General features: G+C 57.6%; 5 protein-coding genes across 5 annotated transcripts; 2 read left to right on the top strand and 3 right to left on the bottom strand.

Moving 5' to 3' along the window:
• Window positions 1-854: 854 nt before the first annotated feature.
• COL26b_007325 (uncharacterized protein) lies at window positions 855-3,816 on the top strand (the record flags this gene model as incomplete). The annotated part of the gene is made up of 3 exons (XM_053180121.1): window positions 855-1,053; window positions 1,125-2,889; window positions 2,937-3,816. 3 exons carry the CDS (start codon window positions 855-857, stop codon window positions 3,814-3,816), a joined length of 2,844 nt encoding a protein of 947 aa, XP_053035892.1.
• Window positions 3,817-3,884: 68 nt separating this feature from the next.
• On the bottom strand, window positions 3,885-5,069 carry COL26b_007326 (uncharacterized protein; the record flags this gene model as incomplete). Its single annotated transcript, XM_053180122.1, has 1 exon — window positions 3,885-5,069. The coding sequence occupies one exon, from the start codon at window positions 5,067-5,069 to the stop codon at window positions 3,885-3,887; it is 1,185 nt and encodes a 394-aa protein (XP_053035893.1).
• A 3,452-nt stretch (window positions 5,070-8,521) lies between these two features.
• Window positions 8,522-11,001, top strand: COL26b_007327 (uncharacterized protein; the record flags this gene model as incomplete). Its single annotated transcript, XM_053180123.1, has 6 exons — window positions 8,522-8,575; window positions 8,756-8,802; window positions 8,873-8,968; window positions 9,035-9,119; window positions 9,171-10,820; window positions 10,885-11,001. The coding sequence occupies 6 exons, from the start codon at window positions 8,522-8,524 to the stop codon at window positions 10,999-11,001; spliced, it is 2,049 nt and encodes a 682-aa protein (XP_053035894.1).
• A 379-nt stretch (window positions 11,002-11,380) lies between these two features.
• Window positions 11,381-11,962, bottom strand: COL26b_007328 (uncharacterized protein; the record flags this gene model as incomplete). Its single annotated transcript, XM_053180124.1, has 1 exon — window positions 11,381-11,962. One exon carries the CDS (start codon window positions 11,960-11,962, stop codon window positions 11,381-11,383), a length of 582 nt encoding a protein of 193 aa, XP_053035895.1.
• Window positions 11,963-12,463: 501 nt separating this feature from the next.
• COL26b_007329 (uncharacterized protein) lies at window positions 12,464-13,309 on the bottom strand (the record flags this gene model as incomplete). Its single annotated transcript, XM_053180125.1, has 2 exons — window positions 12,464-13,135; window positions 13,235-13,309. The coding sequence occupies 2 exons, from the start codon at window positions 13,307-13,309 to the stop codon at window positions 12,464-12,466; spliced, it is 747 nt and encodes a 248-aa protein (XP_053035896.1).
• Window positions 13,310-14,039: the final 730 nt, after the last annotated feature.

Here is a 14,039-nt window from a genome sequence, read left to right on the forward strand (position 1 = left end):
GGACATGCGCTGGAAACAGTTTGGATGTTAGTGGTTAAGACGGACAGAAATCTTTGGTCCAATGTCAAGCTGCAGCAGCCTGAATACTTGAAAAATAGTCTCAATTGTTGATAGGCGTCGACTAGTTATTCTTGGGGTCTAGTGCATGGTTAGTCCATGCACAAACCGCGGACAAGCGTCAATCGAGATCGTCAAAAACTTGAAATGCAATGTGCCCTGAATATGCAGCTACAAGTGAAATGAGTCGGGATGAGCTAGTGGGAAAGCTTGAGTTGGGAGGGACGGAGGCTGCCCGCCTGCGTCCAATGCCTCAGCTGAAGAAATGTGGACATTTGGACGGAAAGCTTGAAGCTCCAGTGCAAATGTGCTGAGTTGCGCACGAGCGAATGACGGCTCAGAACGCAGCAACGACCCTACCAGCACTAGCAGACGATGGTCCATTGGAAGACACAGCGCTGGACCAGATGCACCTGGCCTGACCTGACAAACCACCTCATTGAGCCACTCATCGGGCCGGTGTCTCGGGCGTGACCTGGACTCGCGCTGGGCAACTGCAGACTGACGTTACCCCGCGGCCCACCACCCATGTCATAGCTACATGTTCCATTTGGGCGACATCATCAGCAGTTCGCAGCACCCAAAACGTCTCATTCTGCCCCTGCATGCGATATGCTCGCCAACCCACCTACAGACCAACACTGTTAATGTTTGAATATCCGTCCAATCCGACAAATAATTCGCACTACTCCCTATCCATGGCTCTTTTGCATACAGTTTTAACGGCCTCGACTTTTCCCTAGAATAGTTTCCGTCGTCTTCTGGCACGCACGCCCTGTGTGGTCCCGCATCGCACAATGCCCGGTATCGCACGCAAGATCATCATCTGCGCTGCGGTTGACGGCCTGATAATCCAGCCATTCGTGACCAAAGGACAACGCCCCGCGCAACCGGTCAGGATCAAATATGGCGACTCTGCAATAACCCCTGCATCTCGCGAGCAGATCCCCGATCTCTCCCAGCCAAATTCCTCTTTTGAGGCCTTCGGCGTTATAGGTTTGTGCCCCGAGCTCCCCAGCCACAGCTCCAGCTACGCAAATCCGAAGCTGACCATGGCCGACGACCAGGACTGATCACGGTCTCGAGACTCAGCTACCTGATCACGATTACCCGACGACAACAGGTTGCGCAGATTTGTGGTTGCCCGATTTACGTCGTCACCGAAGTTGCCGTCACCCCTTGCGCCTCCCAGAAGGACGCTAGCGATGCAATCGCACAGACGGCACTTCACCTCGAGGAGAGGAAGACGGATAAGGACGCCGACGATAGCGACAGCGACGACTTCGTCGAGCTCCCTGCCAGCGGTGACGAAGTTGAGGATCATGCGCCGACCAAGAATGGAGCCGACCCTGTTAAAAGCACTGTCGCAAAGGATGTAATTGGCAGAAGAGGTAGCTACGGAAGGTTCGCGCAGAGATGGTTCAGTAAGAGTGGATGGACTCAAGATCAGAAAAGGAATGCAGGATGGAGCGGCACTGCGGACCAGGTTCGTCGCTCCGTCGATCAAGCTGCCGCTGCCAATGCGGCCTCTAGTTCAGCCATAGACGACTCCGACGAACCCGTGCCGACGTCGACTTTGCTTCCAAAGCTTCTCAGAATGACCCAGATCTTCTTTGGGTCATCGCGTAGCTTCTACTTCTCGTACGATGTCGACATCACTCGGCGATGGGCAAATGACTCGAGGTTGCAGTCTGACGAAGTGCCTTTGCACACCCGCGTCGACCCCATGTTCTTTTGGAACAAGAATACTCTGAGGCCTTTGATGAAAGCCGGAGAAGAGTCACTTCTGCTACCCCTAATGCAGGGCTTCGTTGGCCAGCGGCACTTTGTAGTGGACAGCAGTCCCCCGCAGACAGATGATAGTCTTGGAGACTCTGTAGAGATGTCAACAATCCGACAGCCCAGCTCCGAACCAACTTCTCCGCCGACGGAAACCGTCCGGGACTCTATCGATCTTCGCCCTACTGAGAAGAAGTTCCTCCTGACCGTGATCTCACGCCGATCTACGCAAAGAGCTGGTTTGCGATATCTCAGACGCGGCATCGACGAGCAGGGATACGTCGCGAACGCCGTCGAGACAGAGCAGATTCTGTCCAGCACAACCTGGGACAAGTCTTCAAAGATTTACTCGTTCCTTCAGATTCGCGGTAGTATTCCACTATTCTTCACTCAGTCGCCATACTCCCTGAAGCCTGCGCCCCTCATTCAGCACTCACCCGAAGCAAACTATGCCGCAGCCAAGAAGCATTTCGAGCGTTTGACGACGGAGTACGGTGGCCTGCAGATCGTCAACTTGGTGGAAAAGCACGGCGTGGAGTCGACGGTTGGAGGCCAGTACGAGAAGACGGTGGAAAGGCTGAACGAGGAAGTCTTCACGGGTGAGAATGCCGCGGTTCCCTTTGAATGGTTCGATTTCCATGCTGCATGCCGTGGAATGAAATTTGAGAACGTCAGTCTGCTTCTCGATGATCTCCGCGACAAGTTGGACAATTTCGGCAGCACCGTTGAAGAAGCCGGCAAGATTTCGACAAAACAGCAGGGCGTTCTTCGCACCAATTGCATGGACTGCCTGGATAGAACAAATGTCTGCCAGAGCTCGTTCGGCAAGTACATGTTGGAGAGTCAGCTCAAGGCGGAAGGATATGATCTTGCTGCTCAGGTTGACCAGCAGACCCCTTGGTTCAACACGCTGTGGGCAGACAATGGAGACGCCATTTCGAAACAGTACGCATCTACAGCCGCTATGAAGGGCGATTACACGAGGACGAAGAAGAGGAACCTCGGCGGAGCTCTTAATGATCTTGGTCTTTCAATGACACGCTTTTACAACGGGTAAGCTCTATTCGTTCTTTTATCTTTCGCTCGCTAACACAGCCCAGCATGGTCAATGACTACTTTAGCCAAGCTGCCATCGATTTCCTCCTCGGCAACGTCAATTCCATGGTCTTCCAGGAATTCGAAGCCGAGATGATGACCAAGGACCCCGCCGTTTCCATGCTAAAGATGCGAGAACAAGCTATCGAGCTCTCCCAAAGACGTGTCATCTCAGACGAGAGCGAAGAGTTCATGGGCGGCTGGGTTCTCTTCAGCCCTCACACATCCGACAATCTGCGATCTCTTCCCTTCGAAGAGGTTGTCCTTCTCCTGACCGACGCCGCTCTGTACCTCTGCCGCTTCGATTGGAACCTCGACAAGGTCTCCTCCTTTGAGCGCATCGACCTCGCGCACGTCGTAGGCATCAAATTTGGCACGTACATCATCTCGACCGTCTCCCCGGGCCAGACGGACGAGACGAAGAACGTCGGCTTCGTGGTGTCGTACCAACCCGGCAAGAACGACGTCACCAGGACCAACACCAGAACGTTCTCCAACTTGGGCGTCAAGCGCAGCAAGACTTCGAGTACCGAGGAGCACCAGCATCCTCACACAGCACAACCCGCACAATCTGCCTTGAGCAGTCTCCTCGGTGGCGGTCGCCCCAAGGCCCCGCCGATCCGAAAGGTCGCCTTCAAGGCGCCGTACTCCCAGTCCTCCGCGGCAGTCACCGGCGACGGGCCGAAGATGAGCGAGATCCAGCAGGTCGTCAGCATCTGCGCTGAGGTCGAGCGATTGGCATTCCTCAGCCAGCCGGGCAAAGAGAGGCCCGGCACCGAGAGTATCATTGAGAAAGGCGATATCATTTCCTTGGAGGAAGCGAGACAGAGCACCGGGCTTTTAGACCACCTAAGCTACTCCATCAAGAGACTTGTATGGGCATAGAAGCATTTTCCCCTTTTCATTCATAGATATCCGCCCTTTCATGTTTATCCCTTTTGTTTCGCCGGCGTTCAGGGTCTTGTGGCGCGGTAGAGGTGCATTTGATAGCGCATGTTTTCCAGAGAGATGGGGTAACGTAGGCCCTCGGCCAGCCGGAACCACACGGAGTCGTGCGACTCGACCTTCTCCCACAGACACCCCTCCACGGGCTTATCGTCCTTGCGGAGCGTGTGGTCGAGCAGCCACTGCATGGGGTACTTCTTGGATTCCTTCCCCACGGCGGCTTCCGAGTAGCTCCCGGGGCTGTCCACGACCAGCAACAAACTCCCCGAGGGGACCGTGGCGCTTAGATTCAGCAGGAAGGCCGTCGTCTTGCCGATGCCCGCAGAGGTGTAGAGCTCGTTGAGGGTGAATAGTAATGTGACCAATAATACGTCGTTGCCGAGCGCGGAGCCCAGTTCGTCGCGTGACATGGACAGCACGTCGCGCTGCGTGAAGGTCGCTGTGAGGTGCGACGCGGGGAGCAGCGCCGCGTTGGAGGCTCTCGCCGCCGCGTTGGCGTACTTCGAGAGCGGCGGCGGCGTGCCGAGCGCGTCTTGGAGCTTGCTCACCACGGGGCCCCACGGCGCCGAGTCGAGGAGGTGGATGTGTCCTGCGAGAGACGGGGCGTGCGTTGAGAGGTAGGCGCCGAAGGAGGCTATCTCGGCCGCGCCGCCGCCGATAGAGAACATCTTGATCGTCTTTTGGGCCTGGGCTTGGGTTTCCGGCTTGCCGTCGGCGGGTTCCTCCTCCGCCTCCGGCTCGGCGGCGGGCCCATCATCGGAGCCGGCGCCGTCCCGGACGAGATGCGCTTCTTCCAAGTACTCCCCAACGGCGAGCAGCACGCCGGCGTAGCCCAGCGCGCGCGTGGGGCTCCAGCGGGCGGCGTAGGCGTCGAGGGAGTCCGGGGCGGCGTTGGCGAAGGCAGCGTCGAAGTCGCGGGCGTAGAGGGCGGCTTTGACCTCCTGGAGAAGGGCGGGGAAAGACGGGGAGGCGAGGACGGGGGAGAAGGCTGCGTTGAAGGTGTCGAGGAGGCGTTGCTGGAGAGGGACGGGCAGCGAGGGGACGACGGCGGCGGCAGAGGAGGAGGATGAGGATTGTGTGGGCTGCTGTTTGGGTGGCTGCTTTGGTTTTTGCTTTTGTGGTTTGGTGGGCTTTTTGGCCTGCTTTTTGGGCATGGACATGTTGTCCCTGGACATGTTCTTTTCTCTCGGCATTTTGATATGCTTGTGATGTTGAGATTGGGAGGGGTGGAGGGGTTTGTGGCGGGGTGATGGGTGGTTGCGTTGTGAGACGAGACGAACGTGAGGCTGGAGGTTGTGAGAGGCGTAGTTCACGGGCGAGGCTGAAATAAACTCCGTGGTGCTGATATGTGAAATTGATTTCTGGCTATGGTAGAAGCTATCTTCAAGTTTGTGAAGCTGATGGTGGCTGTGGTCTGGGTAAGGCGAAAACTCAATCGGGCAGGATCCACACCGCCCGCTTTCACCTGTGGTTGAGTGACAGACACTAGTGTATGGTGAGAATACACATGAGAGCTCACTCTCACCAACTGAGACCGAGTGAAGCCTCGTGATGCACTGACATACTACGAAAAATCGACAATCATGAGGCGACTTGACAAATGTACCTGGCATTAGTATCAGCGCTGATATGATTCGTGGCAGAGCATGCAGTCGATCTTTGACAACGTCAACTCATGCCTCGGAATGCTTCCGTACGCAGACGCCGGCAGTTGAGGAGTAGGCCCGAATCGCCAAAAGTGAGGCCGAGTTCGATAACCAAAGGCCCCTGAGATGATGCAAACGCGGCTCTCGATATTCTATCCCGAACTGAAGAACTTTTCGCAGCTTCCTCCGCTGAATCTCAACCCGGCGACGGATACATTGTCGGCTGGAGTGGCGGATATGCGGGTGGAGAGGCTTGATGTCATCCGCAGGGAAGCGGGAGCTTGGGCCTGGGGCCGCCTTGATTTGTGCGGATAAATACGAAACTGGCTGTATCCCAGCCGGGTGGCCCGTGCTCACCGGCGCCGGAGCACAGCTGTTGAGAATTGGAGGACAGCCAGCCTTTCTCAGTCAAGAGAAAAAAAAAAGTCTTGGGGCAGGTGAGCAGCCAGGCAGAAAACGGTTGAAAATGGCCTCGTGGCATCGCGCATTTTTAACGGTCACGGCGTGCATTCTGCCGTCCCCGAGTTCCGCGTCCTGATACACGCCAGGGTTTGGATTCTTTTTTTCCCTCTCTCCTCCTATCTCTGCAGTTGATGCACCGGCGGCTGTTGCATGCATGCACTTGTATGTTTGGCGCGGATGTCCAGCGAAGAAGAGGATTCTTCAGCATTTGGCCACCGTTTGCCATCACTCAGGAACAGAGTTTCTGTCGAGACTCGGAATCCTGTCCTCATTCTTGGCCATGCCACGGATGTCGCGCATCTTGGGACGCGAGGCGCGGCCTGTATGGAGGGGTCGTTGGAGGGGCAATCCCTCAGTAGGAAAGGCTGCGACCTCAGACGAGGGAAAAAATCAGAGGGGCCAGGACTCAACCATAGGGACACGAAGGTGTCATTATGCAGCCAGGGTCCACTAACATGACTGGATCTCAGCACGAGATTCGACCAGGGGATGCCAGGCGGGCGTGGTGATGGGGAGGGGCCAGAGCTTATCCGCGTCGCCGGCTTGAAACAGCGCGAGCGAGAGGCAGGTCGCAGCAAGGGGCCCGGGAAGCGCTGGGAGGTCCTGGCAAAGGTCTCGCAGAAGGGTATTTTCGGCGCTTGGCTCTCCCTGAGCGACGGTGTACCTCAGACGAGGCTTAAAGTCCGGAGGTCTCTGGGCCTATGGCCGACGCGGCAGCATCGTGAGCGAATAAATAGACGGAGCCTACTGGCGGGAGGCGGAGGGGCATCGGCCTTGCAGACTCCAGCGTGCTTGCTCCAGCTCACTCCGGTGTGGGCCGGAGATACCCAAACAGAATTGATATCGACGATCCAGGCACATTCGAACGTCTCCAGTGCTCCATGGATTAGTCAAGGCGAAGCCGAAGTTGCCAGAGGAGAGATGCCGAAGGGGGACCCAGGCGACGCGTTGTGGGCATTATGACGACAGTTTTTCTGGATGACGATCCATCGGAGCCGTTGGTCGTTCGCACGAGTCAACAGTGGCATCGAGTGAAGCTCATCGACATGAACTGACTCTTGCGAATGTCGAAAAAGACGTCACTGTAAAAAATGTGATACGTCTAGTGGTTGCTGACTGAGAAAGATGCCCTACAACGGGCGATGGCGGTATGATTCGTCGAGGTGGGATTGCCTTTCCAGGTGTCAGACCGACGTCGGTAGGGTCAGTCGGTACAAGCACCGAGAGCGCAGACGGGAGGTTGAATTTGGGCCGGGCATTTTTGCCTCGCAGGGGTTGCCGGGTGAATTGGAATTCGAAATTCGCAGTCGTCGGCGGGTGAAGTACACCACTTTTGGACGGCGACTTGGGCGAAAGCCACCAATGGCGGTGGGCTGGGCCAGCCACGGAACACCTGGGAGAGGAGCAAGAACCGCCAGCATTTCATACAGACGCATCCAGGCAAGGTCAGTCCACAGCGTTCAAGATGGTTGAGACGAGCTGAAGCCTGCACCGCCGTCCTGCCGGCCAAGGACAAGACCGGAAAATTGGGGAACAGCGTTAAAAAAACACGACAGGCCAAGTGTACCCCCACTTCATGTGAAGATTGTATCAGGATGGGGGTGCTTCTGGAAGAACGGGATATGCGTGACTTTTTCCCCCTGGTGGTGATGCCAGTTTCTGCCCTGGAATATTGGATTGAGCCGGGAGATTGGGAGCGGAAAGAGTAAGGTGCATCAATGGACGTCGAGGGCGAGTTCCATGGGATGGGGGAAAGCGGCACCGGGGGGCGGTATGCCGCCGGGCATCCCGCCGCCGTGCAACGCACCTACCTACCTTACCTCAAGGTACCTACCTACCTAGAGGCTAGGAAGCTAGCTGGTGACAGTCGACAGAGCTCGAGGTACCCCGTCGTGGTATGACGTTAGCTGTTAACGAGATGTACCTCTGGCTGCTGTCCCAGGTCTCCTTCCACAGCGAACGAAGCTCTTTCCGATGCTGTGGCTCGAGCTTACCTTTGACGATGGCTTGCCAAGTAGGGCACTTACGTGAGGTGCCTCCCGGGGAAAAGTAGGTAATGGAAGATGCTGTATGGCGCACTGCCTTGCCTGAGATGGAAGAAGTCAACACACCAAAACATGGAGAGAATACTTCGGAACACATTCCACGGTGGCCTGCACGTCCAGCCCACGTCTAGTGTGAGGGAGGCAGCGGCAGTGGGTGGTCTGTTTCTGTCTCTGTCTCTGTCTGCCCGTCTGAGGTGTTGCCCCTCCATCCCCCTCCATCAAGCACAGGTGCAGTCAATGTACCTCACCCCTCCATGTTCCACTGTCCACTCCCACGTCAAGGTCCCCACCAGGTGCTCAATAATTGCCTTGCGGCCAAACACTGAGGTGCATGCAGTAGACACATACCACCGCCCCTTCTCCGTCTCCTCTCTCAGACGTCCCGTTTGTATTTCTACCGCTGCCTCCCAACTTTTTTCTACCTTTTCCCATCCATCTCCTCTTCCTCCTTGACCGAGTTTCTCTCTTGGAAGAACGCAGAAATCAGACACCATGGGTTACACCGAGCAAGACTGGAAGGCGATCAACACGATCCGCCTGTTGGCCGTGAGTTTCATCCTCCCCGCCAGATTTTACCCCGCCACCGTTGTTGTTGTTGAGATTTGTCTCTCGACCCCGCCATTGCCAGCCCATTGGCCGTGGCATGATGAGGACTGCTCGCAACCACGCAATCGCCATCGCGAGAAGCAGCTTCACCAGAGCTACGGCTGACAATATTCACTCCAGGTCGATGCCACCTTCAACAGCAACTCCGGCCACCCCGGTGCGCCCATGTATGTGCTCCCCCCACGATGCGCGCTTTTGATGAGAACCCCGAACAGAAAACTGACAAGCCGTCTCCAGGGGTATGGCGCCGGTCGCCCACGTTCTGTTCAACAAGTTCATGAAGTTCAACCCCAAGAACCCCAAGTGGGCGAACCGTGATCGCTTTGTCCTCTCGTAAGTCCCTCACTCGATCTCCGAGCTCACATCTCCGCTGGACCCATGGGCTGACCAATCCCTCAGCAACGGACACGGCTGCATGCTGCAGTATGCCCTCCTCCACCTCTTCGGCTACGGCGTCTCCATCGACGACCTGAAGAAGTTCCGCGTAAGTGTCTAGTGACGTTCAATGCCCAAGCAATTGCTTACCCCTCCGAAGACGGTCGACAGCATCACCCCCGGTCACCCCGAGGCTCACGACACCCCCGGTGTTGAGGTCACCACTGGCCCTCTCGGTCAGGGTATCTGCAACGCTGTTGGTCTGGCCATCGCCCAGGCTCACACCGCCGCCGTCTACAACAAGGACAACTTCACCGTTTCCGACAACTACACATACTGCTTCCTCGGTGATGGTTGCTTGATGGAGGGTGTCTCCGGTGAGGCCTCCTCCCTGGCTGGTCACCTCCAGCTCGGCAACCTGATTGCCATCTGGGACGACAACCACATCTCCATTGACGGTGACACCAACGTCGCCTTCACTGAGGACGTTGTCAAGCGCTACGAGGCCTTCGGCTGGGAGGTCCTCACCGTCGAGGACGGCAACAGCGACCTCGACAGCATCGAGAAGGCCATTGCTCAGGCCCAGAAGTCCAAGGACAAGCCCACCCTCATCCAGCTCAAGACCATCATTGGTTTCGGCTCCCTCCAGCAGGGCACCCACGGTGTCCACGGCTCTCCCCTCAAGGCTGACGACATCAAGCAGCTCAAGGAGAAGTTCGGCTTCAACCCCGAGCAGTCTTTCGTCGTTCCCCAGGAGGTCTACGACCAGTACAACGCGCACGCCGCCGAGGGTGCCGCTGCTGAGCAGGAGTGGAACAAGCTCCTCAACTCGTACGCCGAGAAGTACCCCAACGAGGCCAAGGACCTCCACCGCCGTCTCACCGGCGAGCTCCCCGAGGGCTGGGAGAAGGCTCTGCCCGTCTACACCCCCGCCGACCCTGCCATCGCTTCTCGCAAGCTTTCCGAGACTGTACTGGCCAAGATCGAGAGCGTCATTCCCGAGCTTGTCGGTGGTTCTGCCGACTTGACTGGCTCCAACCTGACCCGCTGGAAGGCCGCCGTCGACTTCCAGGCCCCCTCAACCGGCCTTGGTGACTACTCTGGTCGCTACATCCGCTACGGTGTCCGTGAGCACGCCATGGGTGCCATCATGAACGGTCTCGCTGCCTACGGCACCATCCTCCCCTACGGCGGTACCTTCCTCAACTTCGTCTCCTACGCCGCCGGTGCCGTCCGTCTTACCGCCCTCTCCCAGGTCCGCGCCATCTGGGTTGCCACCCACGACTCCATCGGTCTTGGTGAGGACGGCCCTACTCACCAGCCTATCGAGACCCTCGCCCACTTCCGTGCCCTCCCCAACAACATGGTCTGGCGCCCTGCCGACGGTAACGAGACCTCTGCCGCCTACTACGTTGCTCTGACCTCCAAGCACACTCCCTCCATCATCGCCCTCTCTCGCCAGAACCTGCCCCAGCTTGAGGGCTCCGTCATCGAGAAGGCCATCAAGGGTGGTTACGTCCTGCACGAGGCTGAGAACGCCGACGTCACCCTCGTCTCCACCGGTTCCGAGGTCTGCATCTGCGTCGATGCCGTCAAGTACCTTAAGGAGAAGCACAACCTCACTGCCCGTGTCGTCTCCATGCCCTGCACTGAGGTCTTCGAGGCCCAGTCCAAGGAGTACAAGCTCTCCGTCCTTCCCGACGGCCACCCCATCATGTCCGTTGAGGTCATGAGCACTCTCGGCTGGGAGCGCTTCTCTCACGAGCAGTTCGGTATCAACCGCTTCGGTGCTTCCGGGCCTTACAAGGACGTCTACAAGGCAAGTTGCACTCATCAGGGCCATTTCTTACAATCTTTGCTAACAATCTGCGCAGAAGTTCGAGTTCACCCCCGAGGGCATCTCCAAGCGTGCGGTTGCCACCGTCGACTTCTGGAAGAGCGTTCCCAACGTCCGCTCTCCTATCAACCGTGCTTTCCAGCAGATCATTTAAAGCGGTTATATAAATGGGTAGAAATTGGTTAATTGGCGAGATGGTTCAATTTTTTTTTAACGCGGCGATGGACGTTACGGGTAAAATGAAGCTCGGTATATAGAGACCGTCAAAATCAAAGATTATGATTAACGCGCAAAAATGACTGCCTGCCCGAACGCCTATCCTGTGACCCTGATGGTTCGTTCCGTGCCGGACCCTTCATGTGACGCATGGTCTCGTTTCCCTCATATCCTCGTCAAAACCAAATGCCATCATCCATCATCCTGCCCGCCCGGCCATCGTGCGCGCCAGATTGCGCTGTCAACTTTGGGAGCCGTTTTCTTTCGCTCCTCTCCCGCCCACAGATTTAGAAATCTCGCAAGGCCTGCATGGGCTTTCACTGACTCCCCTCCGCAGCAGCAGTCCCTTCTTCAGCGGCCCATTCCCGCTGGAACTCGCGTCCCACCCTCTCCAACCGTCCCGCGGCACGACGGGCCTCCATGGCCTCCTCGCCTGTCGCAGCAACCACGACGCCGACGAGCATCGGGGCGGCGTTCTCCGCGTCGTTCGTCTTGGTATCAGCAGCACCCTGGGCAGCGCCGCCTGGCGTCGCGGCCGTCGCGGAAGAAGGCCCCGAGGTGGCGGGTCTCGACGCGGTAGGGGTATTGTTGCTGGTCGCGGCGGCGGCGGCAGCGGCTGAGGCAGCAGCGGAGGTCTCGCCGCCGTTGGGGAGGGCGTCGGCGCCGTTGAGGAAGGAGGAGAGGACGACGGGGCTGCCGGGGCCGTGCTCGACGATGATGCGCTGGGCGGGGCCGAGGGAGAAGCGGGTTGCGGCGGCGTGCGCGGTGAGGGAGGTCGTTGTCAGCGATGTGAGGGCCTCGAGCTGGGATTGGGAGTGCGCCGACGTGAGGATCGGGTTGAGGGCGCGGTCTGTTAGGTGTAGCGCTAGAGACGGATGTTGAGCAGGTAGAGAGGCCATTGTGTCGGTCGCTAAACGGAGGACGTGTGGGACCGAAGACCGCAGACTATCGTAGTATGTACGCGTGAGAAGATGGAAGGCCAGTAGGATATCGCAGGTTGAGGCGGGAGAGATGATGGGTGAAGCTGGCGAGAATGTGCTGTTTTGCGCGGGATTGAGGATTGAGGATGGTACAGTTCGGCCGTGAGGTGGTTTGTAGCGCCCTGTTCGCGCCGTACCCCGCCATTACCCCGCCAAATGCCGTGCCCGACGCCAAAAGGTGGAACCGATTCTACCGCCCGTTGAGAGATAATTACCACTGTATCTTTGACGCGGGCATTATCTTACGTCTTTGGGCCGCAGCCCCCACTGAAGGTGCAGAAAATTGATAGGGATTCGGCCATCGTATGATAGTGAGTTTTGGTTGAGACAGCTGGGTTATGTTATGCCGTGACGCAACGGCTGGCTGGGCTGGGGTTTGTAGCTCCCTTGCGCTAATGGGGGGCCTGGGTTTCGTTTTGCTCAGCGATTGGACCTTGTTCTCGGGGATCGCTTCACGTCGGCTGTTTTGGGGGTGCTGGGGTGGTAGCGCTTCTCGCGGCCATGGGGCGATGCGATCACCGAGTTGCTTGAAGCCCTAGGCGGTGCGTGCCTGTTATCGACACGACGGCGGCGTCTTGAGGATCGAAGTTGAGGAGGCGACTGGTTCCTGGGCTCTGCTGCCCAGACGCCGGCGCTCACAGCTGGGCGTTTCTCAGGGGAGGAGGGCCGCGGAGGTGAGTCCGCAAAGTGGACCGTCTTTTGGCTGCGGCGAGGGGTTGCAGGCGGCGTGTCGTCCCTCTGCTCCTCTGCAGGCTTTGGGGTGGTGGCTCGTTGCGGGCCATCGCTGTCGTCACCCTCCTCTCCCACGGTCGGGAGCACTGTTGATGATCGGTGGCCAGTAGCCGGGGGGACTTCGTCGTCTGAGGATTCTTCTGAGCTGTCGGGAGTCTCTGGGATTGGGATTGGGGCAGGATCAGACTTCGATCTCTGTCGCGAGCGACGCTTGCGAGCGCGTGGTTGATGGGCGACGACCTGCGCCCCAGACGCCGGTTCGGGCAGTACGGAATCGCCGTAGAAATAAGCGCGTAGGACCTCTTCGCCTTGGTGCTCAAGACAAAAGTTATTGGTAAACCATGCATCCATCAATTTGGCCTGGTCATTTGAACACCTAGACGCACGACACGTATCTGCCTCCAGAGGTCAGCGATGTAAACCTTGAGAAGTGGGCTGGTGGGAGTGGAAACAACTCACGCAGGTGTTCTTGACAGTATGGACCCTTTCGATATCGTAGCTTCGAACATCCCTGCCTCCTGCACAGTTGGGCATGTTGTGTGCAGTATCGCGACCTCGAGGACGGATCGCAGGTCCTCGGACAGCCAGACGCCAGACAGCGGGGTTCAGGTTTGCTGGAGCTCGCAGGACTTGTGTTTTTTTTGCCATCGCCGTCGCCCCCGCCACCGGTTCTCGATACGCACTGGCCCATGACGAACTCCTGCCGTCAACGACCTGGTGTTGTGATGGACCCTCCTCCAGCGCGCGCTGGGGGGTTGAAGGAGAGTAAGATGAGCATTTGGTTTGGGTGGTATGTCAGCTTCTTAGTATACCACGGTCTCTGGGCCGTCTGAGCTGCATAGAGTTCAAAAGGGTGTTGCTGCGGCAGCTCCGACGATCCTGAATGAGCTAAGTCGCCTTGTCCCGGGGTGTTCTGACTTATGACGAACGAGAGAGATCCTTGTCTGTTACTGTTGCGTTCCCTTGTTGGTAGGCTACCCAGGCAGTGAGCGCCCTTGGTTCGAGAGGCCCATTCTGCGGATGCGTCTATTCGTAGCAGTCCATATCAGGCTGCTGGCAAGTGCCAGCTGGATTCTAGTGCAGCCGAAACGACGGGGACTTTGCCAATCAAGTCACGGCTAAAGTAGGGAATGGACCGCCTTGAGATGTGACAGGAGGATGTAAGGCGCCAATGCATTGAGGACGTCGTGGGGCGGGAACTGCGCAGCGGAGGCAGTTCGCTGCAGTACTGCGTATGCATTTGTTGCGATCCGCTTGGCCCGCT

This window comes from Colletotrichum chrysophilum, assembly GCF_026319265.1.
Source record: "Colletotrichum chrysophilum strain AFK26 chromosome Unknown scaffold_59, whole genome shotgun sequence".
NCBI classification, from domain to species: domain Eukaryota; kingdom Fungi; phylum Ascomycota; class Sordariomycetes; order Glomerellales; family Glomerellaceae; genus Colletotrichum; species Colletotrichum chrysophilum.